The sequence below is a fragment of the Schistocerca piceifrons genome, chromosome 5 (genome assembly GCF_021461385.2).
Source record: "Schistocerca piceifrons isolate TAMUIC-IGC-003096 chromosome 5, iqSchPice1.1, whole genome shotgun sequence".
NCBI classification, from domain to species: domain Eukaryota; kingdom Metazoa; phylum Arthropoda; class Insecta; order Orthoptera; family Acrididae; genus Schistocerca; species Schistocerca piceifrons.
The window spans coordinates 691,598,021-691,619,167 of record NC_060142.1 but is presented as its reverse complement, the minus strand read 5'-3'; the positions used below and the strand labels follow the sequence as shown (position 1 = coordinate 691,619,167).

Below are 21,147 nucleotides of genomic sequence, written 5' to 3'. Positions count from 1 at the left end.
CTGATTCATAAATCCTTAAACCTTTCCTACTTTTGGGAGATTTTAGCACTCATAACCCCTTGTGGGGTGGCACTGTGCTTACTGGCCGAGGTAGAGATGTCGAAACTTTCCTGTCTCAATTCTACCTGTGCCTCTTAAATATTGGAGCCCCCACACATTTCAGTGTGACTCTTGACACTTACTCGGCCAATGATGTATCCCTCTGTATCCCAGGACATCTCCCATCTGTCCACTGGAGAGCCCACAATGACTTGTGTGGTAGTGACCACTCCACTTCTCATCTTCCTGTCACTCCCCCAGAGCTATTCCGCTGGACGTCTACCAAGATGAGCTTTAAACAAGGCAGACTGGGGAAAACACGATCCCTTGTTCTTTAGGGCGTCCTTTGACGAAAGTCAATACCTTGGTGGTCACCGTAAATCGCTGAGGCCGTTAAAGAGCGTCGGTGAGCTCTACAGTGACATAAGTGGCACCCTTCCCTAGAGCACTTAATAACTTTTAAACGGTTCTGTGCCCGCATTCGCCAGCTTATAAAAACAGGAGTGTTGGGAGAGGTACGTCTCGACCGTTGGGTGCCATACGTCACCTTCCCAAGTCTGGATGGAGATCAGATGTGTTTGTTGGTACGAGACCCCGACAGGTGTTACTGGCATTAACATCATGGCGTGTTATCTACCGACACAGATGTGATTGCCGAGCACTATACTCGAGCCTCTGTGTCGGAGAATTATCCCCCAGCGTTTCGCACCCCCAAATGGCAGATGGAAAAGAAAGCCCTCTCATTCACTGAACATCACAGTGACCCTATAATGCTCCATTTACAGAGTTGGAGCTTCTCAGCGTCCTTGCACATTGTCCCGACACAGCTCCTGGCCCAGATTGGATCCACAGTTAGATGATCAAACATCTCTCGTATGACTACAAGTGGCATCTCCTCGTCATCTTCAACTGGATCTGGTGCGATGGCGTTTTTCCGTCACAATGGCGGGAGAGCACAATCATTCCTGTGCTCAAACCTGGTAAAAACCAGCTTGAAGTGGATAGCTATCAGCCCATCAGCCTCACCAACATTCTTTGTAAGATTTTAAAACGTATGGTAAGTCGGTGGTTGTGTTGGGTCCTGGAGTCACGTGACCTACTGGCTCCATGCCAGGGCAGTTGCCGCCAGAGTCGCTCTACCATTGATAATCTAGTTTCCCTCAAGTCTGCCATCCAAACAGCCTTTTGCAGGCACTAACACCTGGTTGCCATCTTTTTTGATTTACAAAAAAAGCTTGCGACACGACCTGGCGACATATCCTTGCTACATTATATGAGTGGAGTCTCCGGGGTCCGCTCCTGATTTTTTTTTTTCCCAAAAGTTCCTATCGCTCCATGCTTTCCATGTCCTAGTTGGTACCTCCCATAGTTCCCCCATATCCAGGAGAATCCCGCAGGGCTCTGTATTGAGTGTATCTCTAGTTTTAGTGGCCATTAAAGGTCTAGCAGCAGCTGTCTGGCCGTCGGTCTCACCTTCTCTGTATGCAGATGACTTCTGCATTTCGTACTGCTCCTCCATTACTGGTATTGCTGAGTGGCACCTACAGGGAGCTATCCAAAAGGCGCAGTCGTGGGCTCCAGCCCACAGCTTCCAGTTTTTAGCTGCAAAGTTGTGTGTCATGCATTCTGTTGGCATTGTATCGTTCATCCATAGCCAGAACTTTACCTTAATGATGATCCACTCACGGTAGTGGAGACATATCGATTTTTAGGACTGTTTTTCGATGCCCGATTAACGTGGTTTCCTCATCTTCTTCAGCTTAAGCAGAAGTGTTGCCTGAGCAACACCAACAGAGGTGCAGATCGCTCTACACTGCTGCAACTCTACAAAGCCCTTGTTCAATCCCGCCTTGACTATGGGAATCTGGTTTATGGTTCGGTGGCTCTCTCAGCATTGCGTTGACTCGACCCAGTGCACCACTGTGGCAACAGGAGCTGTTAGGACGAGTCCGGTGACCAGTGTCCTGGTGGAGTCTGGAGACCGTCCATTGAAGGTTGGGTGTGCACAACAACTTGCCAGTTACATTGCACATATTCATAGTTCGCCTGAGCATCCAAATTACTGTCTCCTTTTCCCATCCACGGTGGTTCACCTCTGGCATTGGACGCCCAGGTCAGGGCTTACAATTGCAGTTCGCGTCCGATCTCTTCGGTCCGAAGTGTAGTCCTTACCTTTACCTCCTATACTCGAGGTCCATTCATGTACGCCTCCATTGTGTGTGCACCTAGGCCGAAGCTTCGTCTGGACCTTTCACATCGTTGTAAGGACTTGTTTAACCCCGCAGTTCTCCGCTGTCACTTCCCCTCGATTCTTGACATGTATGGAAGTGAAACAAGGACGATAAATAGTTTGGACAAGAAGAGAATAGAAGCTTTCGAGATGTGTTGCTACAGAAGAATGCTGAAGATTAGATGGGTAGATCATATAACTGACGAGGAGGTATTGAATGGAATTGGGGAGAAGAGGAGTTTGTGGCACAACTTGGCAAGAAGAAGGGACCAGTTGGTAGGACATGATCTGAGGCATCAAGGGATCACAAATTTAGCATTGGAGGGCAGCGTGGAGGGTAAAAATCGTAAAGGGAGACCAAGAGATGAATACACTAAGCAGATTCAGAAGGATGTAGGTTGCAGTAAGTACTGGGAGATTTGAAGAAGGTTGCACAGGATAGGGTAGCGTGGAGAGCTGCATCAAACCAGTCTCAGGACTGAAGACCACAACATCAACAACAACAACAACAAACCAGGTCCATGAAGTGGTTTACACTGACAACTCGATGGCTGATGTTCACGTTGGCTTTGCGTATGTTCATGGAGGACATATTGAACAGCACTCCTTGCCAGATGGCTGCAGTGTTTTCACTGCAGAGCTGGCGGCCATTTCTCGTGCTCTTGAGTGCATCCTCTCCTGCCCTGGCGAGTCGTTTCTCCTTCGTTTCTCCTCTGTACTGACTCCTTGGGCAGCCTACAAGCTATTGACCAGTGCTACCCCCGCCATCCTTTGGTAGCGACCAGTCAGGAGTCCACCTATGCTCTGGAACAGTCCATTCGTTTTGTGGTGTTTGTGTGGACCCCAGGTCATGCTGGAATCCCAGGAAATGAACTTGCTGACAGGCTAGCCTAACAGGCTACACGGAAACCTCATCTGGAGATCGGCACCCTATAACTGACCTGCGATCATTATTATGCCACAAGGTCTTTCAGCTTTGGGAGATGGAATGACGTAATCTCAGTACACACAATAAATTGCATGACCTTAAGGAGACTACGAATGTGTGGGAGACCGCCATGCAGACATCATGCAGGAACTCTGTGGTTCTCTGCCGGCTCCGCATTGGACGTACGTGGCTAACATGTGGCTACCTCCTCCGTCGCGAGGACCCACCTTGATGTCACTGTGGCTCACATATGACTGTCATCCATATCTTGCTGGATTGCCCACTTTTAGCCGCTCTGCAGCGGGCTTTTAACCTTCCAAGCACCCTACCTTCAGTGTTGGGCGATAATGCCTCAAAGGCAGATTTAGTTTTACGTTTTATTCATGAGGGAAATTTTTATCATACGATCTAAGGAGGGGCATTTAGCCTTCTCTCTGAGGTCGCCACCCTCCCTCTATTTTAACTTGGTCGCATTTTCTTTGCATTTGTTTGTCTTGGTGGTTGTCTTTTCCCTACATGTGTTCACCTCGCCTTGTCTTTTTGGGATGTTGCAGAGTGGCTGGCTCATCCTCTTTTATTATTGTGATCAGCTAGCCCAGACAATCTGCTCTATGGTTTTAATACCTCCTCCTACTTTTCCTTGTGGTTTATGTTTTCCCCATTTTTTGTTCATTCCATTTGTTTTCTTTTTAGGTGTGGTGTTGGGTGTTTTTTGTGCCTTGAACCTTTCTTGCGGTGGGAAAAAGGGACTGATGACCCTGTAGTTTGGTCCCTTTATACCCCCCACCAATCTCCAGAATCTCAACACCTTCTCCTCCATTCACTTCACCAGCTCCTCCTCAACCCAACAACCACCTTCCTTGAGGTTGACCTCCACCTCTATGATGGCTACATTGGTACCTCCATCCCTATCAAACCTAGCAACCGCCAACAATACTTCCACTCCAACAATTCTTCCAGCTGTTACCCATTCCACACAAAGAAGCCTGATAGTAACAGGTGGGTGAAGCATTCGCATCAGTGGCATGTTGATCCAAATTGTCTTTTCCCAAGTTGTTACATGTAGATGAGGTTTGATTATATATAGGTGCTATTGCACACACCACGTTCAAGGAACGAGATTTCACCAATAACATTAAGATGAAAGACTGTTAAAGAATTCTGAAAAAAGATTGGTCCCAAGTAGACTGCAGGAAGATCTGAAACAGGTGATGAGTGGGAACAGGGGGAGAAAAAGAAGACACAGGCATTTACAGTTCATTGAGAAGTTCTTCATCCCCTTTAGTTTTCCATGGTGGCCAGAGTGTCTGCTTTTAAATGTGCCTTGTCTTTACATTTTGGAATGACAGCTCTGTGTGTTGTGAGTGCTGAGTGTGTGAAAATGACACTACAGAGTTTCTTCTGTAGCTGTTCTGATGTTAGTGAAGATGGAATGTTTTCTCTTCAAAGTTTATTGCTCATTATACATAATATATATCTGCATGTGTGAGACTTTTTTACTGTGACCAGTGTGTCCTGTATTTAGTAAATGCTGGTGTAATAGCAGTTACTGATTTATTCATGTTTGACAATAGAAACTAGAATCCTGATTTGGCAGAAATACAGAATTGTGAAAATTCTGTTCATTGCAGCTTTACTTTATTCTTATGTCATTTGCATTAGTTTTCATATTGTTCTTTAATAAATATATAAATGTACTGTATTGGAATTTTTGTGTGTACATATAGGTATTCCAAATGATTTTTGGGATGAAAACTATAAGCCTCCTGAGGTGGCTCCATGTATTATTGATCATTTGTGCACAAATCATGATGGAATACCAATAGAAGCAAAAGCTATCAAAGAGTACTACTGGAAAAACCACATAAAAAAACTCTTTGAAAGAAAGGTATTTAGAACATTTGTTCTCAAGTAGTCTTAAACTAACTGAAGTTGGAGAAAGGTCTATTGGTCAAAAAATAGTTGTTCGCAGTAGTTTAATAAAAGTATCTAAGTGACAGTAGAAAAATTGCAAACTGATCATTATCATTCATTTTATCAAATTTAGAGGAGAAAGATAATGAAGAAAAGTTTGTAAGGTGGTTGAAGTTATTCTTAGTTTCTGCTCGACAGTCTGTCCATGAGTGACAGATGGGACATTTAAAGTTTTAGAAATAAAGATAAAATGTTTATTTTTTATGTAAATTCTTGGTTTCTTTCTGAAATCTGAACTTTTATTATTTGGTAAACAAGATTAGTGGGCAATTTCAGTAATTCAGGAAGATTGAAACTGGTGATGAGGGGGAACAGGGGGAGAAAAAGAAGACACAGACATTTACAGTTCATTGGTAAGGTCTCCACCCCCTTTAGTTTGCATCATTTCTTTAATGTAAGACCATTAATAAATTTAAGTTTTTATGTTGTTATGTGATTGACAGGACAAGTGATTTGACGAATAGGACATATCCAATGACTGGTCCTCTAAAATAATATTAAGCACCTTTGAGGTAGATAAAACTAAATAAAATGGTAGTAATAACAGAGCTAAAACTTCACTAAAAGAATAGTGTCTAGAAAACAGTCCACAGGCCAATTTAAAAAATGGAAACACAAAATTTGCTTTAAAAGTCATCTAACTTGAAACCCCCCCCCCCCTCCTACTATTTACCACAACAGCAGGAAAAAAATTCAATGTTCCATCTTTGTTATAGCATATACAATATATGGACCAAGCCCATTCATACAGGAATGGTAAACATGTCTCTACCATCACTGATAAGTCAAATTTATTTGGAAAAATCACTCAAATCACATCACCATGATAATGTTTTCCTTCATATGTCACAGCAACGCATTTCCCCAGTGCAGTATGTGAAACAACTTGCATAGAATCAGTAATGTCACTGCTGTTTTGAATCCCAGGAATATCACAGCCTAAATCATCTGACTCATCCAAAGAGTAAACTTAATGCATTCTTTTCTTTTTTACGATTTCATCTCTTTCTGTATGCCACATGTGTCCAAACTTTTCTTGTAACATTCTTACCAACTCAATTAGTTGCTCCTTTCTGTGAAATGTTGCAGAACAAGACCAGTGAAGCTCTACACTGCTCATCTTCCAAGTAACGTAATGAGCTTATGATAAATGTATTTTTAAATTGGGATGCTGCCCTGTCATAGAAGACAAAAATTGTTTATAGTTCAGGTAGTTTCTCTTTCAGCTCGTATGTTACATTGTGCAAGAAGTTCCAGACTGCATATTTGTCATACACAAAGTGGTCAATAATTATTGCAAAATATTGCACTCCTACATCAGTACAAACACATGCAGTGGAGATACACATTTGTTCATAACATTAATGTGCTGATTGTGTTTATGTCATCTTGGAAAATCAACGATAGGGGAAAGCAAATTATTATTTGTGGGGACTTCAATGTTGATTCACTGAAAGAGTGTAATAGGAAGAATGACTTGGAAGTCTTGCTTGGTTCTTTCAATTTTCCTACTCAGGTAGTAAAGGACAGCAGCACATTGATAGATAACACATTTATAGACCAAGATAAGTTTAATAACATAAATTCTTGTCCTGTTGAGAATGGCCTTACTGATTATGGTGCTCAGCTAGTTACAGTGTAGGACATAGCTCCATTCAGTAATTCAAAACTACCCTCCAAAGTTGTGCGTTCAATTAATGACTCAACAATTAGAAATTTCAGGGAAAATCTTCAGCAGTTGGACTGGGATGATGTGTACAAGGAACCCGATGCTAATTTAAAATATAACTTATTTCATGATACACTTGTAATAGAATTTGAAAATTGTTTCCCCAAGAAAGTAGTTAAATCTAGTTATAAGAAACCATGCAAAAAACCTTGGCTTACTAAAGGAATAAAAATGTCTTGTAACCACAAAAGGGAACTGTATCTAACAAAAAGAAAGAGTAATGACCCAGAAACAGCCAAATATTATAAAAACTACTGTGCTACATTAAGAAAGGTTATTAAAAAGTCCAGAAGCGTGTGCATCATGTCTGAGATTAATACCTCTGATAACAAAATCAAAACAATTTGGAATATTGTTACAAGGGAGACAGGGCCACCAAGAGTACAGGATGACGGCATTACAACCAAAGCGAATGGAAACTTGACAAACAACAAGCCGGAAGTCGAAAAAATTTTGAATAATCATTTTTTAAATTTTGTAGAGAAAACAGGATCTAAATGTTCATTAGAAGAAGAAAGGCAGTTAATGGAAGAGGCCTAATCCACACCATTTGATACAATTGAAATTCCACCCACCTCTCCTTCTGAAATTAAGGTGATGATAAACTCTCTCAAGAATAAAAGCTCACATGGAATTGATGGCATTTCCAGCAGGATTAAAGCTAGATAAGTGGGATTCTCAGCCACATATGTAATAGCTCTCTGAAGAAGGGTATTTTCCCAGATAGAATGAAGTATGCCATTGTTAGACCACTGCATAAAAAGTGGTATGTCTAATGTCAACAACTACCGTCCAATCTCTCTTTTGACTGCCTTGTCCAAAATTCTTGAAAAAGTAATGTATTGTAGAATAGCTTCACAACTTTGTAAAAATAAAGTTTTAACAAAATGTCAGTTTGGTTTCCACAAAGGTTTTTCAACGGAAAATGCTATATATACTTTCGCTAATAAAATATAAATGCTCTGAGTAACTGGAAGTCACCCGTTGGGATTTTTTGTGATCTCTCAAAGGCTTTTGATTGTGTAAATCATGAAATACTTCTAGATAAGCTCTAGTAATGTGGTATGAATGGAACAGTGCTCAAATGGTTTAAATCATACCTCACTGGAAGAGTGCAGAAAGTTGAAATAAGCAGTTCACATAATATGCAAAAAACTGGTGATTTCTCAAATTGGGGAACAATCAAGAATGGGGTGCCACAAGGTTCGGTCTTGGGTCCTCCGCTGGTCTTAATATATGTTAATGACTTGCCATTCTGTGTTCACGAAGATGCAAAGCAGGTACTTTTTGCCGATGATACAGGTATAGCTATCACACCTGACAGACAAGAATTAACAGGTGAAATTGTAAACGATGTTTTTCCGAAAATCATTAGGTGGTTCTCTGCAAATGGGCTCTCATTAAACTTTGACAAAACACAGTATATTCAGTTCCACACAGTAATGGAATGACACGATTAATGAATATAGACTTCGATCAGAAATCGGTAGCTAAGGTAGAATATTCAAAATTTCTAGGTGTATGCATTGTTGAGGAGTTGAACTGGAAAAAACTCATTGAAGATCTGCTGAAACTTTTTCAGTTCAGCTACTTATGCTATTAGGATCATTGCAAATTTTGGTGATATACATCTCAGTAAACTAGCTTACCATGCCTATTTTCATTCTCTGCTTTGGTATGGCATCATATTCTGGGGTAACTCATCATTGAGTAAAAGAATGTTCATTGCACAAAAGCGTGTAATCAGAATAATTGCTGGAGCTCATCCAAGATCATCCTGCAGACACTTATTTAAAGAGCTAGAGATCTTCACTGTAGCCTCACTATATATATATATAAAAAACACAAAGATGATGTGACTTACCAAACGAAGCTGAAGCGCTGGCAGGTCGATAGACACACAAACTAACACACACAAACACACAAATTTCAAGCTTTCGCAACAAACTGTTGCCTCATCAGGAAAGAGGGAAGGAGAGGGAAAGACGAAAGGATGCGGGTTTTAAGGGAGAGGGTAAGGAGTCATTCCAATCCCGGGAGCGGAAAGACTTACCTTAGGGGGGAAAAAAGGACAGGTATTCACTCGCGCACACACACATATCCATCCGGACATACACAGACACAAGCAGACATTTGTAAAGGCAAAGAGTTTGGGCAGAGATGTCAGTCGAGGCGGAAGTAAAGAGGCAAAGATGTTGTTGAAAGACAGGTGAGGTATGAGCGGCGGCAACTTGAAATTAGCGGAGGTTGAGGCCTGGCGGATAACGAGAAGAGAGGATATACTGAAGGGCAAGTTCCCATCTCCGGAGTTCTGACTGGTTGGTGTTAGTGGAAAGTATCCTGATAACCCGGACGGTGTAACACTGTGCCAAGACGTGCTGGCCGGCACCAAGGCATGTTTAGCCACAGGGTGATCCTCATTACCAACAAACACTGTCTGCCTGTGTCCATTCATGCGAATGGACAGTTTGTTGCTGGTCATTCCCACATAGAAAGCTTCACAGTGTAGGCAGGTCAGTTGGTAAATCACGTGGGTGCTTTCACAAGTGGCTCTGCCTTTGATCGTGTACACCTTCCGGGTTACAGGACTGGAGTACGTGGTGGTAGGAGGGTGCATTGGACAGGTTTTACACCGGGGGTGGTTACAAGGGTAGGAGCCAGAGGGTGAGGAAGGTGGTTTGGGGATTTCGTAGGGGTGAACTAAGAGGTTACGAAGGTTAGGTGGACGGCGGAAAGACACTCTTGGTGGAGTGGGGAGGATTTTCATGAAGGATGGATCTCATTTCAGGGCAGGATTTGAGGAAGTCATATACCTGCTGGAGAGTCACATTCAGAGTCTGATCCAGTCCCGGAAAGTATCCTGTCACAAGTGGGGCACTTTTGTGGTTCTTCTGTGGGAGGTTCTGGGTTTGAGGGGATGAGGAAGTGGCTCTGGTTATTTGCTTCTGTACCAGGTCGGGAGGGTAGTTGCGGGATGTGAAAGCTGTTTTCGGGTTGTTGGTGTAATGGTTCAGGGATTCTGGACTGGAGCAGATTCGTTTGCCACGAAGACCTAGGCTGTAGGGAAGGGATCGTTTGATGTGGAATGGGTGGCAGCTGTCATAATGGAGGTACTGTTGCTTGTTGGTGGGTTTGATGTGGACGGACGTGTGAAGCTGGCCATTGGACAGATGGAGGTCAACGTCAAGGAAAGTGGCATGGGATTTGGAGTAGGACCAGGTGAATCTGATGGAACCAAAGGAGTTGGGGTTGGAGAGGAAATTCTGGAGTTCTTCTTCACTGTGAGTCCAGATCATGAAGATGTCATCAATAAATCTGTACCAAACTTTGGGTTGGCAGACCTGGGTAACCAAGAAGGCTTCCTCTAAGCGACCCATGAGTAGGTTGGTGTACGAGGGGGCCATCCTGGTACCCATGGCTGTTCCCTTTAATTGTTGGTATGTCTGGCCTTCAAAAGTGAAGAAGTTGTGGGTCAGGATGAAACTGGCTAAGGTAATGAGGAAAGAGGTTTTAGGTAGGGTGGCAGGTGATCGGCGTGAAAGGAAGTGCTCCATCGCAGCGAGGCCCTGGACGTGCGGAATATTTGTGCATAAGGAAATGGCATCAATGGTTACAAGGATGGTTTCCGGGGGTAATAGATTGGGTAAGGATTCGAGGCGTTCGAGGAAGTGGTTGGTGTCTTTGATGAAAGATGGGAGACTGCATGTAATGGGTTGAAGGTGTTGATCTATGTAGGCAGAGATACGTTCTGTGGGGGCTTGGTAACCAGCTACAATGGGGATGATTGGGTTTGTGAATTTTAGGAAGAAGGTAGAAGGTAGGGGTGCGGGGTGTCGGTGGGGTCAGGAGGTTGATGGAGTCAGGGGAAAGGTTTTTATAGGGGGCCTAAGGTTCTGAGGATTCCTTGAAGCTCCGCCTGGACATCAGGAATGGGATTACCTTGGCAAACTTTGTATGTGGTGTTGTCTGAAAGCTGATGCAGTCCCTTAGCCACATACTCCCGACGATCAAGTACCACGGTCGTGGAACCCTTGTCTGCCGGAAGAATGACGATGGATCGGTCAGCCTTCAGATCACGGATAGTTTGGGCTTCAGCAGTGGTGATGTTGGGAGTAGGATTAAGGTTTTTTAAGAAGGATTGAGATGCAAGGCTGGAAGTCAGAAATTCCTGGAAGGTTTGGAGAGGGTGATTTTGAGGAAGAGGAGGTGGGTCCCGCTGTGACGGAGGACGGAACTGTTCCAGGCAGGGTTCAATTTGGATAGTGTCTTGGGGAGTTGGATCATTAGGAGTAGGATTAGGATCATTTTTCTTCATGGCAAAGTGATATTTCCAGCATAGAGTACGAGTGTAGGACAGTAAATCTTTGACGAGGGCTGTTTGGTTGAATCTGGGAGTGGGGCTGAAGGTGAGGCCTTTGGATAGGACAGAGGTTTCGGATTGGGAGAGAGGTTTGGAGGAAAGGTTAACTACTGAATTAGGGTGTTGTGGTTCCAGATTGCGTTGATTGGAATTTTTAGGTTTTGGAGGGAGTGGAGCTGGAAGTGGGAGATTGAGTAGATGGGAGAGACTGGGTTTGTGTGCAATGAGAGGAGGTTGAGGTTTGCTGGAAAGCTTGTGAAGGGTGAGTGAGTTGCCTTTCTGGAGGTGGGAAACCAGGAGATTGGATAATTTTTTGAGGTGGAGGGTGGCATGCTGTTCTAATTTGCGGTTGGCCTGTAGGAGGTTGCTTTGAACAGCCGGCGTGGATGCGGGAGAGGAAAGATTAAGGACTTTTATTAAGGATAGGAGTTGACGGGTGTGTTCATTGGCTGAGTTGATGTGTAGGTGAGGGCAATGGATTGTTCAGTTTGGAACTGGTATAGGGACTGATGGAAGGAAGGGTTGCAGCCAGAGATGGGAACTTTAAGTGTGAGGCCTTTGGGATTAATGCCAAATGTTAGACAAGTCTGAGAAAATAGAATATGGGAGCGTAATCTGGCTAGGGCGAAGGCATGTTTGCGGAGGGAATGTAAATAAAACTTAATGGGGTCGTTGTGGGGGTGTTGTGAGGGTGACATGGTATTAGAAGGTGGAAAGTGTAACATGAGGTGAAACGAAAATGAAAATAAAAATATATGGGGAGAGATAAAGGTGAACTGGAAAGTAAGTGGAGATCTGGAATGAAAAAAGGCGAAAAGGTGTTGGTTACAGCTGGGCTATGTTGGACTCGGGTTGGTAGACAACGATGTGCATAAAGGTTAGGTGGTTGTGTTGCCGCCAAAACACGTTAAAGGATGGAGAAATTCGGGAACATTTCGAAAAAACTGCGTGTAGTATATTAAAAGGAGTGGTTTTGTGGTGGCAGATTATGAAAATGAGGCTAACAATAGTGTGACGAAGAAATAATGACGTTAAAACCTGTGGTAAGCGGCTGAAAATTATAAGTGGTGTGGGAAAAACGGAAATGGAAATAAAGCGAAAGTTATTAGAACTGGCCGACATGGTTGTTTAAAAGGTGAAAGGAACTGTTTGTGGCTAGAAACGGTGGATATTATAGCGGTGGTAGTGCTGAAAGCGGCAAAAAAATTTTTTTGGTTATGGTTTGGAAGTGGGTTACGTATTATAGAGTATATATAGGCGGGATAAAATAGTATAGCAGATTACGGTAAAAAGGAGAAGGTGAATACAAAGTGAAACTACTGGCAAAAACAGAAAGAGGAAAATAAGACGACAGAAAAGATTTCGAGATGCAACAGTGACAATAACAAACGTAATTGTTGGATTCAAATTAATGATATCAATACAATAGAGGGAAACATTCCACGTGGGAAAAATTATATATAAAAACAAAGATGAGGTGACTTACCGAACGAAAGCGCTGGCAGGTCGATAGACACACAAACAAACACAAACATACACACAAAATTCAAGCTTTCGCAACAAACTGTTGCCTCATCAGGAAAGAGGGAAGGAGAGGGAAAGACGAAAGGATGTGGGTTTTAAGGGAGAGGGTAAGGAGTCATTCCAATCCCGGGAGCGGAAAGACTTATCTTATGGGGAAAAAAGGACGGGTATACACTCGCGCGCGCACACACGCATATCCATCCGCACATACAGACACAAGCAGACATTTTCTTTCATAAAATATTGATAATTAAGAATTTATATTTGAAATGAAAACAGGAATTTTGTGTGCACTATGTAATTGGAAACAAGAAGACGTGGAGTATTCATAAAAAATGAAACTGATGATAAATTTTAGAATTACGAGATGTAGGTATTTAAAATTGAATGAAAAAAAGCTGACCGAGGCGAGACTTGAACTGTCAAATACAGTACCTCAAAAAACCTCAAATCCAATTTTTCTCTGTAAATTTATGGAAAACATCAAGAACGTCCTATTTCCTGGCACTTTTTAACAGCGTTCTGCATGCATGTTTCACTGCGGAGCAGGAGGCAGCCTAGCCATTTTCATACTGCTTGTTGACAGTGTGACAATCAGAGCACATCAGTACAGAGACTGTGACTACAAATTTTTCAAATAAAAACTGCATAGCTAAATCATGATAAAGAAAAACGGTCATGACTACTAATGCATTAGAATATATTAAAATTTCCGTTTAATGTAACTTAGTATTAAGATATCTAATTCGTAATTAGGACCTACTTCCAAGAGCAGAACACCACCAGTGTATGCATGCTATAGCTTCTGACCAATCATCGTGTTCGCGTTTGTTTACATCAGGTTCATTCTTATGATGCTCAGAGTTTAGATCATCGACAGTTTTAGTGGAAAGACTGCTCTACTGGAAACAAGCCTAACAATGAACTGTTTGCTCAATAATGGTGGGAAATCATTGCCAACTTCACAACCAAGTTTCTACCAGTATGACCCATGAGAGTAACTTCTCTCTTGGTTGATGGTGTTAAATGAAAGAAAAGATGAAATTGAAGTATGTTTCTATACTCTGCATGTAATTCCAGTGCATTAGGATTTCATTGAAGTTACTCACAGTGATGGCTTTCAGATTTTTAAATTTCACTCATGGGATGTCTGTCAACGTGTTTTAATCCAGCTTGTCTCTTCACTTAATTCTCATCTTTCCTCTCTAAATCTAGAAAGCGAAACACATTTCATACTAATTCCTTGTTTGCTATTGCATATTACATTTGTAAGCAGATCCTTCTCTTCCTTTTAGTATGACCAATTTTAGGTTACATTTCATGCATTTTACACATGAGTTCATGTTGTTAATAATCAAAAATTATTATTACAGATCTTGAGAGGCGATGCATCAAAATTTAGTGGGATTTTAGATCCAGGTATCTTTGAGCTGAACTCAAAGGCTGTAAATAAGGCTTATGAAGAATATGTGTTGAATGTTGGTGATTTTGATGAAAGGATATTTCTTGGTAAGTTTTTCAATTTTGTGATCTTGTACCTTGAGCTGTCATTGTCTTCTGTTACATGTTTATTAACTGTGGGTTTATATTGGCGATGGAGCGCATACTGTATCTGGGACAGTATAGTCAGTTGTAGCAGTTTTGAAAGCAACAAGAGCTTGTTCATCCTTGTAGAGAAATTTTTAGTTGTGGAATTCCAGAATGTTGTTCATTTCCTATTCTTGGCACCTACTGTACAGGCATTGTCTAAACTAGCTGTGTGTGCTTTCTGGTCACTGTCATGCATTACCTTCAGAAACTTTACTTCCAATCTCCATTGTAATGTGAACTTGGGATCTCTTAACTGAAGAATTACTTTGTATAAGATTGTGCTTTTCTAAGTAAAGTGAACATATAATGAAAGAACACAATGCTCACCAATTTTTAAGAAAAATCAGTCTTCAGTATATGGTATTCCATGTATAGTGGTTATGTGGTGCCATAAGTGCTGTTGCTCTGTATTATTTTTTGTCCATATTAATATATGTTAAATTTCAATAATGGAAATTCCTGGGTGGAAAAATGTGGAAAATCACTTACCTATGGGTGATAGGTGTATGACACACAGAAGCATATAATAGAAGACATTTAACACTTGCTTTCATGATGTTGCTCTTTTTCTAGTAAGAGTACACACAGCTACCCAAAAGTCACACTTGCAGTAGCAGCAAGTCTCGTTGCTACCAAGAGCAGATACTTTTGGGTGTCTGTGAGGTTGTGTGTGTGAAAAGGAGTGAGATCTTGAAAGCTCGTGTTAACTGTTTCATATTACATGTTTCTGTGTGCCACACACCAATATTATGCAGGTAAGAGGTTGGTTTCCCATATTTTAGGTATGTTAAGTTTCAGTGTTTAGTACAAAAATATGCTTTTAAGCATATTTTCGCTTTTCAGTCCATTTTGTGTACAACCTGCCATCTTCCTTCCATTGGTCTTACTTTGAACTTACTGGCTAACTCAGGTGCAAATTACGAATAATTAAGAAATTGTTATAAAGATGTTTTCAGTGTTGAAGTCTGGGACCGTAATTTATCCTCCTAAAGTTTATTTGGTTCAGTATGTATAGCAGATGCAATTGATATTCCCTTTTCATATATAGTTTTGTAAAATAAGTAAATAAAAACCCATTTTTGAATACTTTTGCAGAATACTATATTAAGGTGTTGCAGTGCTAAACAAGTAGTTCACAATAGTGTGTTCCTAGCAGTGCAGTGTGTCAGTCATGGAAAGGTGCTACCACTAATTAGGGAAATGAAGGAGTCATTACCATTTGCTGCTTAAAAGATAAGATGGAAAAAAGTATTTGAAACAGATTGGACAGCCGCCCGGAGTGACCGTTCGGTTCTAGGCGCTACAGTCTGGAACCGAGCGACCGCTACGGTCGCAGGTTCAAATCCTGCCTCGGGCATGGATGTGTGTGTTGTCCTTAGGTTAGTTAAGTTTAATTAGTTCTAAGGTCTAGGCGACTGATGACCTCAGAAATTAAGTCTCATAGTGCTCAGAGCCATTTGAGCCAGATTGGACATTCTGGATCTTGCTGAAATACATTTTGTATCTGAAAACAGAATGCGGACCTTTAAAGTGACAGTTGAAACATTACCCCAGAGCTACATACATACTCCATTATTTTCACCATGTTGCCACTGTTCAAGATGTGGCAGAAATAGTTTTGAAAAGTGGAAATGAGCTCAAAAAATGGTGCAAATTTATCGTATCACTTTTGAAGATAACATTACTCAAAAGGGACCTCTCTCTATCTGCTGTGGTCATCTGTTTTTCAATAGTGATATAAGTGATCATGACTCATTAGCAATGAATGCTTTTGAGCAAGATTGTCTTAAAAAATCCTATCATGGAGAAAAGTTTTTTATGCAGTTTTCCGTGTGGCTCTTATCCCCCCTCTAGGATGTGAAAATTCTTCATGCTACACCTGTGTAGAAAATGCCATGTTTTAAAAGCTGATATTTCTTAAAAAGACTCACATTCAAAATGTGTTTCATGTGGTGTATTGTGTCACAAATAATAATCAGTTGAGTTGTCGCAAGTTCATATCTCTTTGTTACATGTTTATGTCTATACAATTGTTTGTTTTTGTGATTCTTACTGAGAAAATATGTCTTTTATGTGAATGTCCATATTTGATATAGACTGGCATGTGTAAATTGTAAGTATTGGATAACATAAAAATTATTTCTCATGAATCTTCCTGCATATAAATTAATTCGTCCCCATGAAACTAATATTCCAAAAGCCTTTTTTGGGTGTTGAAAAATGTCAACCATTTCTTGTAGAAAACGACATTGAATTATCAGGCCTATGATGAAAGTTTCTGAACTGTAAATTAAAATGTGCAGTGACTGTATTCATTGAAAATTATAAGATTGGTCAAAAATGACTGACAGGCATAAGGAAATTTTCTTAACCTTCCACAGTTTTATTGCTCTATACCTTGATCAGGAAACAAGTGATTGACATTGAAGCATGTTGGGTGTAAAGTGTGAAAGAGATTGGTGATGTCAGTTCATCAGTGCTTGTGTGTGAAGTATGGTTGTAGCGTCAACAGCTATGTGGTTCTGTACGGACTAACTCTCTGTTAACATGCAGTATTGAGTTCACTTTGCAGCATGTAGTATCTGTGTTGCTTAGTGAATGCAGTCCTGTGTGTAAGATATCATTGTCCTGATATTTGTATAGCTGAATGAAAACCACAGGTCGCATACTGTCTTTTACAATTATAAGGATGATTCATTTTAGGTGATATACTCTGTATGAAAGGGATGCTCAAATGGGTTAAATAATAGACACCGCAAAAAAAACTTACGCATTACGTCATACTTGTGCAGACGGGGTTTCCTTAATAACAAGATGAGATTTATATTGGAAGTGCTGTAGATGCAACTCATTCAAAATATGAAACACAGACCTTTACTACAAACACTGATAAAAGACAAATTACAGCACAGGGTAAATGCCGCTTAGTTCAAAGTCACCTCCTTCACGCCACTGCATGTTTTTGTGAGGCTTACAACATTACTCCATTTCTCCAGCGTTATTTGTGTCACTGTTTCCTCTAACAATTTCTAAGTTCCTGCCACAGTGAAGCTTTTATTATTGATTGCCACATGATGTTTGATCTGCTCGCAAATCATTTCAATGTTGTTAAAGTGGCAGTGATATGGTAGAGTCCTAAGAACCATATGACTGTGTTCTTTAGCCACCTTGTCAATTACATACTGTTGAAACTGTGGCTTATTTTGTTTCACAATTCCAAGAATTCCTCCTTACATTGCTCATCCCAAACTTGTACATTGGGATATTTTAATCATTCAAAGATGTCAGCTTTTTTGTTGCCATTGTTAGAGCTTTATCTTTAGTGGTTGGATGGTATGGGGAATTATCCATAATGATGACAGGCGAATGATTTAAGTGTTACAATAGTTGGCTCTTGAATCGCTTTAGATAATTTTCACGATTCATCTCATGTTAGTTGCTTGTCTTCTTTGTTTGGTAAACAAGGAGACAGTTTGTTGCAGAACCAGAAGTAGCTTCAGCTTGCAAAACAATAATTCTTGCACCTTATACTGTGAGAAGCGCAGTACTTCCACATATATTGTCATCTGTTCAGTCTTTTCTGATGAAATGACCAGCATTTATTTGTATTTCATTGAGCCACACTACGTCTTCAAATGTCGTCTTAACAACCTTTCTTTCCTTGGGCCTTGTACTGCACCAACGCGGGGTCGGCCTTGTTATTACTGATTTGGCAGTGTTAGTTGCAGAGGGTGGCCGGATGCCCTTCCTGCCGCCACACTGAACCCCCCGGGACGTAAACAGTGTACCCCAGCTGTCTGCGTCTAGTATAAGCCATGAAATAGTACGAACTTGTTCAAACGTCTGTGAGTCGTGTGACTGAGGTGGAACGGAGGGTCCAGCCCGATATTCACCTAGCGGGATGTGGAAAACCGCCTAAAAACCACATCCAGGCTAGCTGGCTTAGCAGTCCTCATCGGTAATCCGCCGGGTGGATTTGATACAGGGCTGGCGCGCCTACCCGAGTCCAGGAAGCAGCACATTAGTGCTCTCGGCTACCTTGGCGGGTCAAATGCTATCTTAACAATGTCCCTTAAAAATCAGCAATGCCACTTAACAAAATCCATTGTCTCCATTTTAATTATGCATCCATTAATTTTTTTTGTACTTGAAACCATGGCCACTGACAACTGTTAACAATGAATCTTGCTGAGACTTAATAATTCTTCCTCACAAAAAGTAACTTACAGTTTTTTCATAGTTGCGTGTTTTTTCCTCATTTTTCCCCCCATCTTTTTACCAGCCATCCATAGCTTTTGCCAACTTTCACAGCAGTGTTTTTATGAATCTTCAAGGTGTTTGCAGTTGTTTCAGTTACCTTTGTTAGAGGCAGCAGAGCTGCAACATTGTCTCTCTCCTTCTCAAAATATTCCCACACCAAGCACACAGACTCACGTGTCTGACCAAGCAAAATATGAGCAGATCACTAAACTTTCCATTTAGCAACCACACATTCCTGCACACTTCCACTGCAAGCTTCAGACATTTTGGATTTTAAAATAAATTTGCCACCCAGAGAAAAAGCTCACAATGAAAATGGATCACAACTGTTAGGTTACAAGCTGCAAGCGTAGCCTGCAATTGGCTCTTGCCACTACCTGGCATAGTAGAGTGATTGGGCAATGGTGAATGGAACGGAAGGTGCAACAGAGCACATTCTATAATTGATTTTTGCTTTAAACAGCTAGTGGACCGTCACTTTGTTATTTTGATCTAGATGTAATAAAGCAATTGGAAGAAGTAGTGTCTGATGATAAAACTGTTGAATCTAGTTTTACTGATAGTCTAGTGAAGAGAAACTTATGGTAAAATCAAATTTTGTCAGTGAAGTTCGGACCAAGGGATTAGTTGGAAGACAGGTGATACCAGACCATCATTGAAGCAAGGATCTATGCTGGCAGAGAGAACTCCAAAAGAAGTCGTAATAATAGTAATCGAAATAGTCTAGAAGTAAATAGGGGAAAGTATAAGTATAGGAAAGGGAAAATAGATAATTTCAGTTACAAACTGCAGTGGCAAAACTGACAGGTAGGTAGGAAATATTTGGTATAGACATTGTATTCCAGGCGTTTTCTTTTTGGAAATATTCATGTTTGATCATCAGTGATGTGTCTTCATGTCTTAACTTCAGCTTACGTAATATTTATTTTCTTTCTTTTCTATAACAAATACTTTTCTCTTAATTTTGATTGTAACTTATTCGTGAAAGAAGTTGCTTAGAAAACACTCGTTCGACTGAGTCTCAAGTGCTCGCCATTCAAGGACCCTTGCCATGTAGGATTGATAGGGAAGTTCCAAGGCAGGATGGAACATTTTTTCATGGGCTCATTTAATAAGCGTGAGAGCATTACAGACAAAATTACTGTTCATATTCCAAGAGCCTACATTACAAGAAGACTGGCAATATATTATTTTGTCTCGCAAAGGTCTTGTGAAATGACCACGAAGAAATTAGTGCTCATATGGAGGCATACTGACAGCTGTTCTTCTTGTGCACTGTTAGAAACCGCGTGATCTGAGACATCGTGTCACGGTCCGAGCAGCTGCCCCTGTCAGAGGTTTGAGTCCTTCCTCAGGCACGAGTGTGTGTGTTGTCCTTAGCGCAAGTTAGGTTAAGTAGTGTATAGGCTTAGGAACCAATGATCTGAGCAGTTTGGTCCCTTAAGAATTGACACACATTTGAACACTGTTTGAAAATGGAACGTAAAGGACAGAATTAAAGTTTTACCTGAAGTACCATGTGGCACCCTCTCATAAGTTGTTTAGCAGAATAGAAGTAGACATACTTAAATGATACATTAACAAAAATAATCAATTTTTGAAAATATAAGTAATTGTACAGATAAAAAATTACTCACCAAGCATTATCAGGAGAACGCATATATAAAAGGTATTAAAGTTTGCAAGCAAGCCAATGACTCCTCCTTTTATCAGAAGGGTTGAAGAGAAAGGAAGAGGGGTGAAGGAACATGACTGGTGTGTTGTAGGAAAAGGGGTAGAGTTTGAGTTACCCAGAGCCCTGGGTCGGAGGAGACTTACTGGATGGGGTGAGAAGGGAAGACAGTTGGGGGCTGCACCGGACGAAATTCGAAAACCTGAGAGCTTAAAGGTAATATGCATGACAGAGATTACTTCTAAAGCATTGTACGTGAGTTAATAAGAATGAAAAGCTAAGAGCAGTGTATGTGATGGAGGTGGGAGAGAACAGCAAAAAATAGAAAGTTCAGAAAATAAAAATGCAGAAAACTAAAGAGGGAGTGACGAAAGGAATAGCTACTGTGAAGAATTACTGAGGTGAAAAAATTAATCTGAATTAAACTAAGATGGGTGGAGAGAAAAAAGGACAAGTTGTAGCGCCAGTTCCCACTGGCGGAGTTCTGAGGAACTGGTGTCTCGGGGAAGATTCCACGTTGTGGGGAAACAGGCTCTGTGATCATGACTGTCATGTTGTAGAGCATGATCTGCAACAGAATAGTGTGTGTTCCCAGTATACACCCTCTACCTGACAACACATATCATCCTGTTGCAGAGCATGCTCCACAACATAACAGTCGTGATTTCGATGCCTGTTTCACCACACGTGCCCTCTGGATTCTTCCACTAGACACGAGTTTCTAAGAACTCTGCTGGTGGAAACTGGTGCTACACCATGTCCTTGGTTCTTGCCATCCATCTGGTCTTCATTTACGTAAATTTCTTTGGCCTCATTGCTTTTTCACAGTAACTATACCTTT

The 21,147-nt window shown here is 41.2% G+C and overlaps 1 protein-coding gene across 4 annotated transcripts in view; it reads left to right on the top strand.

Annotated features, from left to right (window-relative positions):
- LOC124798422 (retinoblastoma-like protein 1) overlaps positions 1 to 21,147 on the top strand; it is a 177,932-nt gene that overhangs the window by 26,442 nt on the left and 130,343 nt on the right. For all 4 annotated transcript variants that reach the window (XM_047261825.1, XM_047261824.1, XM_047261827.1 and 1 more), the window contains exons 5-6: positions 4,925 to 5,085; positions 14,158 to 14,293. In XM_047261825.1, the coding sequence (XP_047117781.1) occupies positions 4,925 to 5,085; positions 14,158 to 14,293 (297 nt within the window). The remainder of the gene's footprint in view (positions 1 to 4,924; positions 5,086 to 14,157; positions 14,294 to 21,147) is intronic.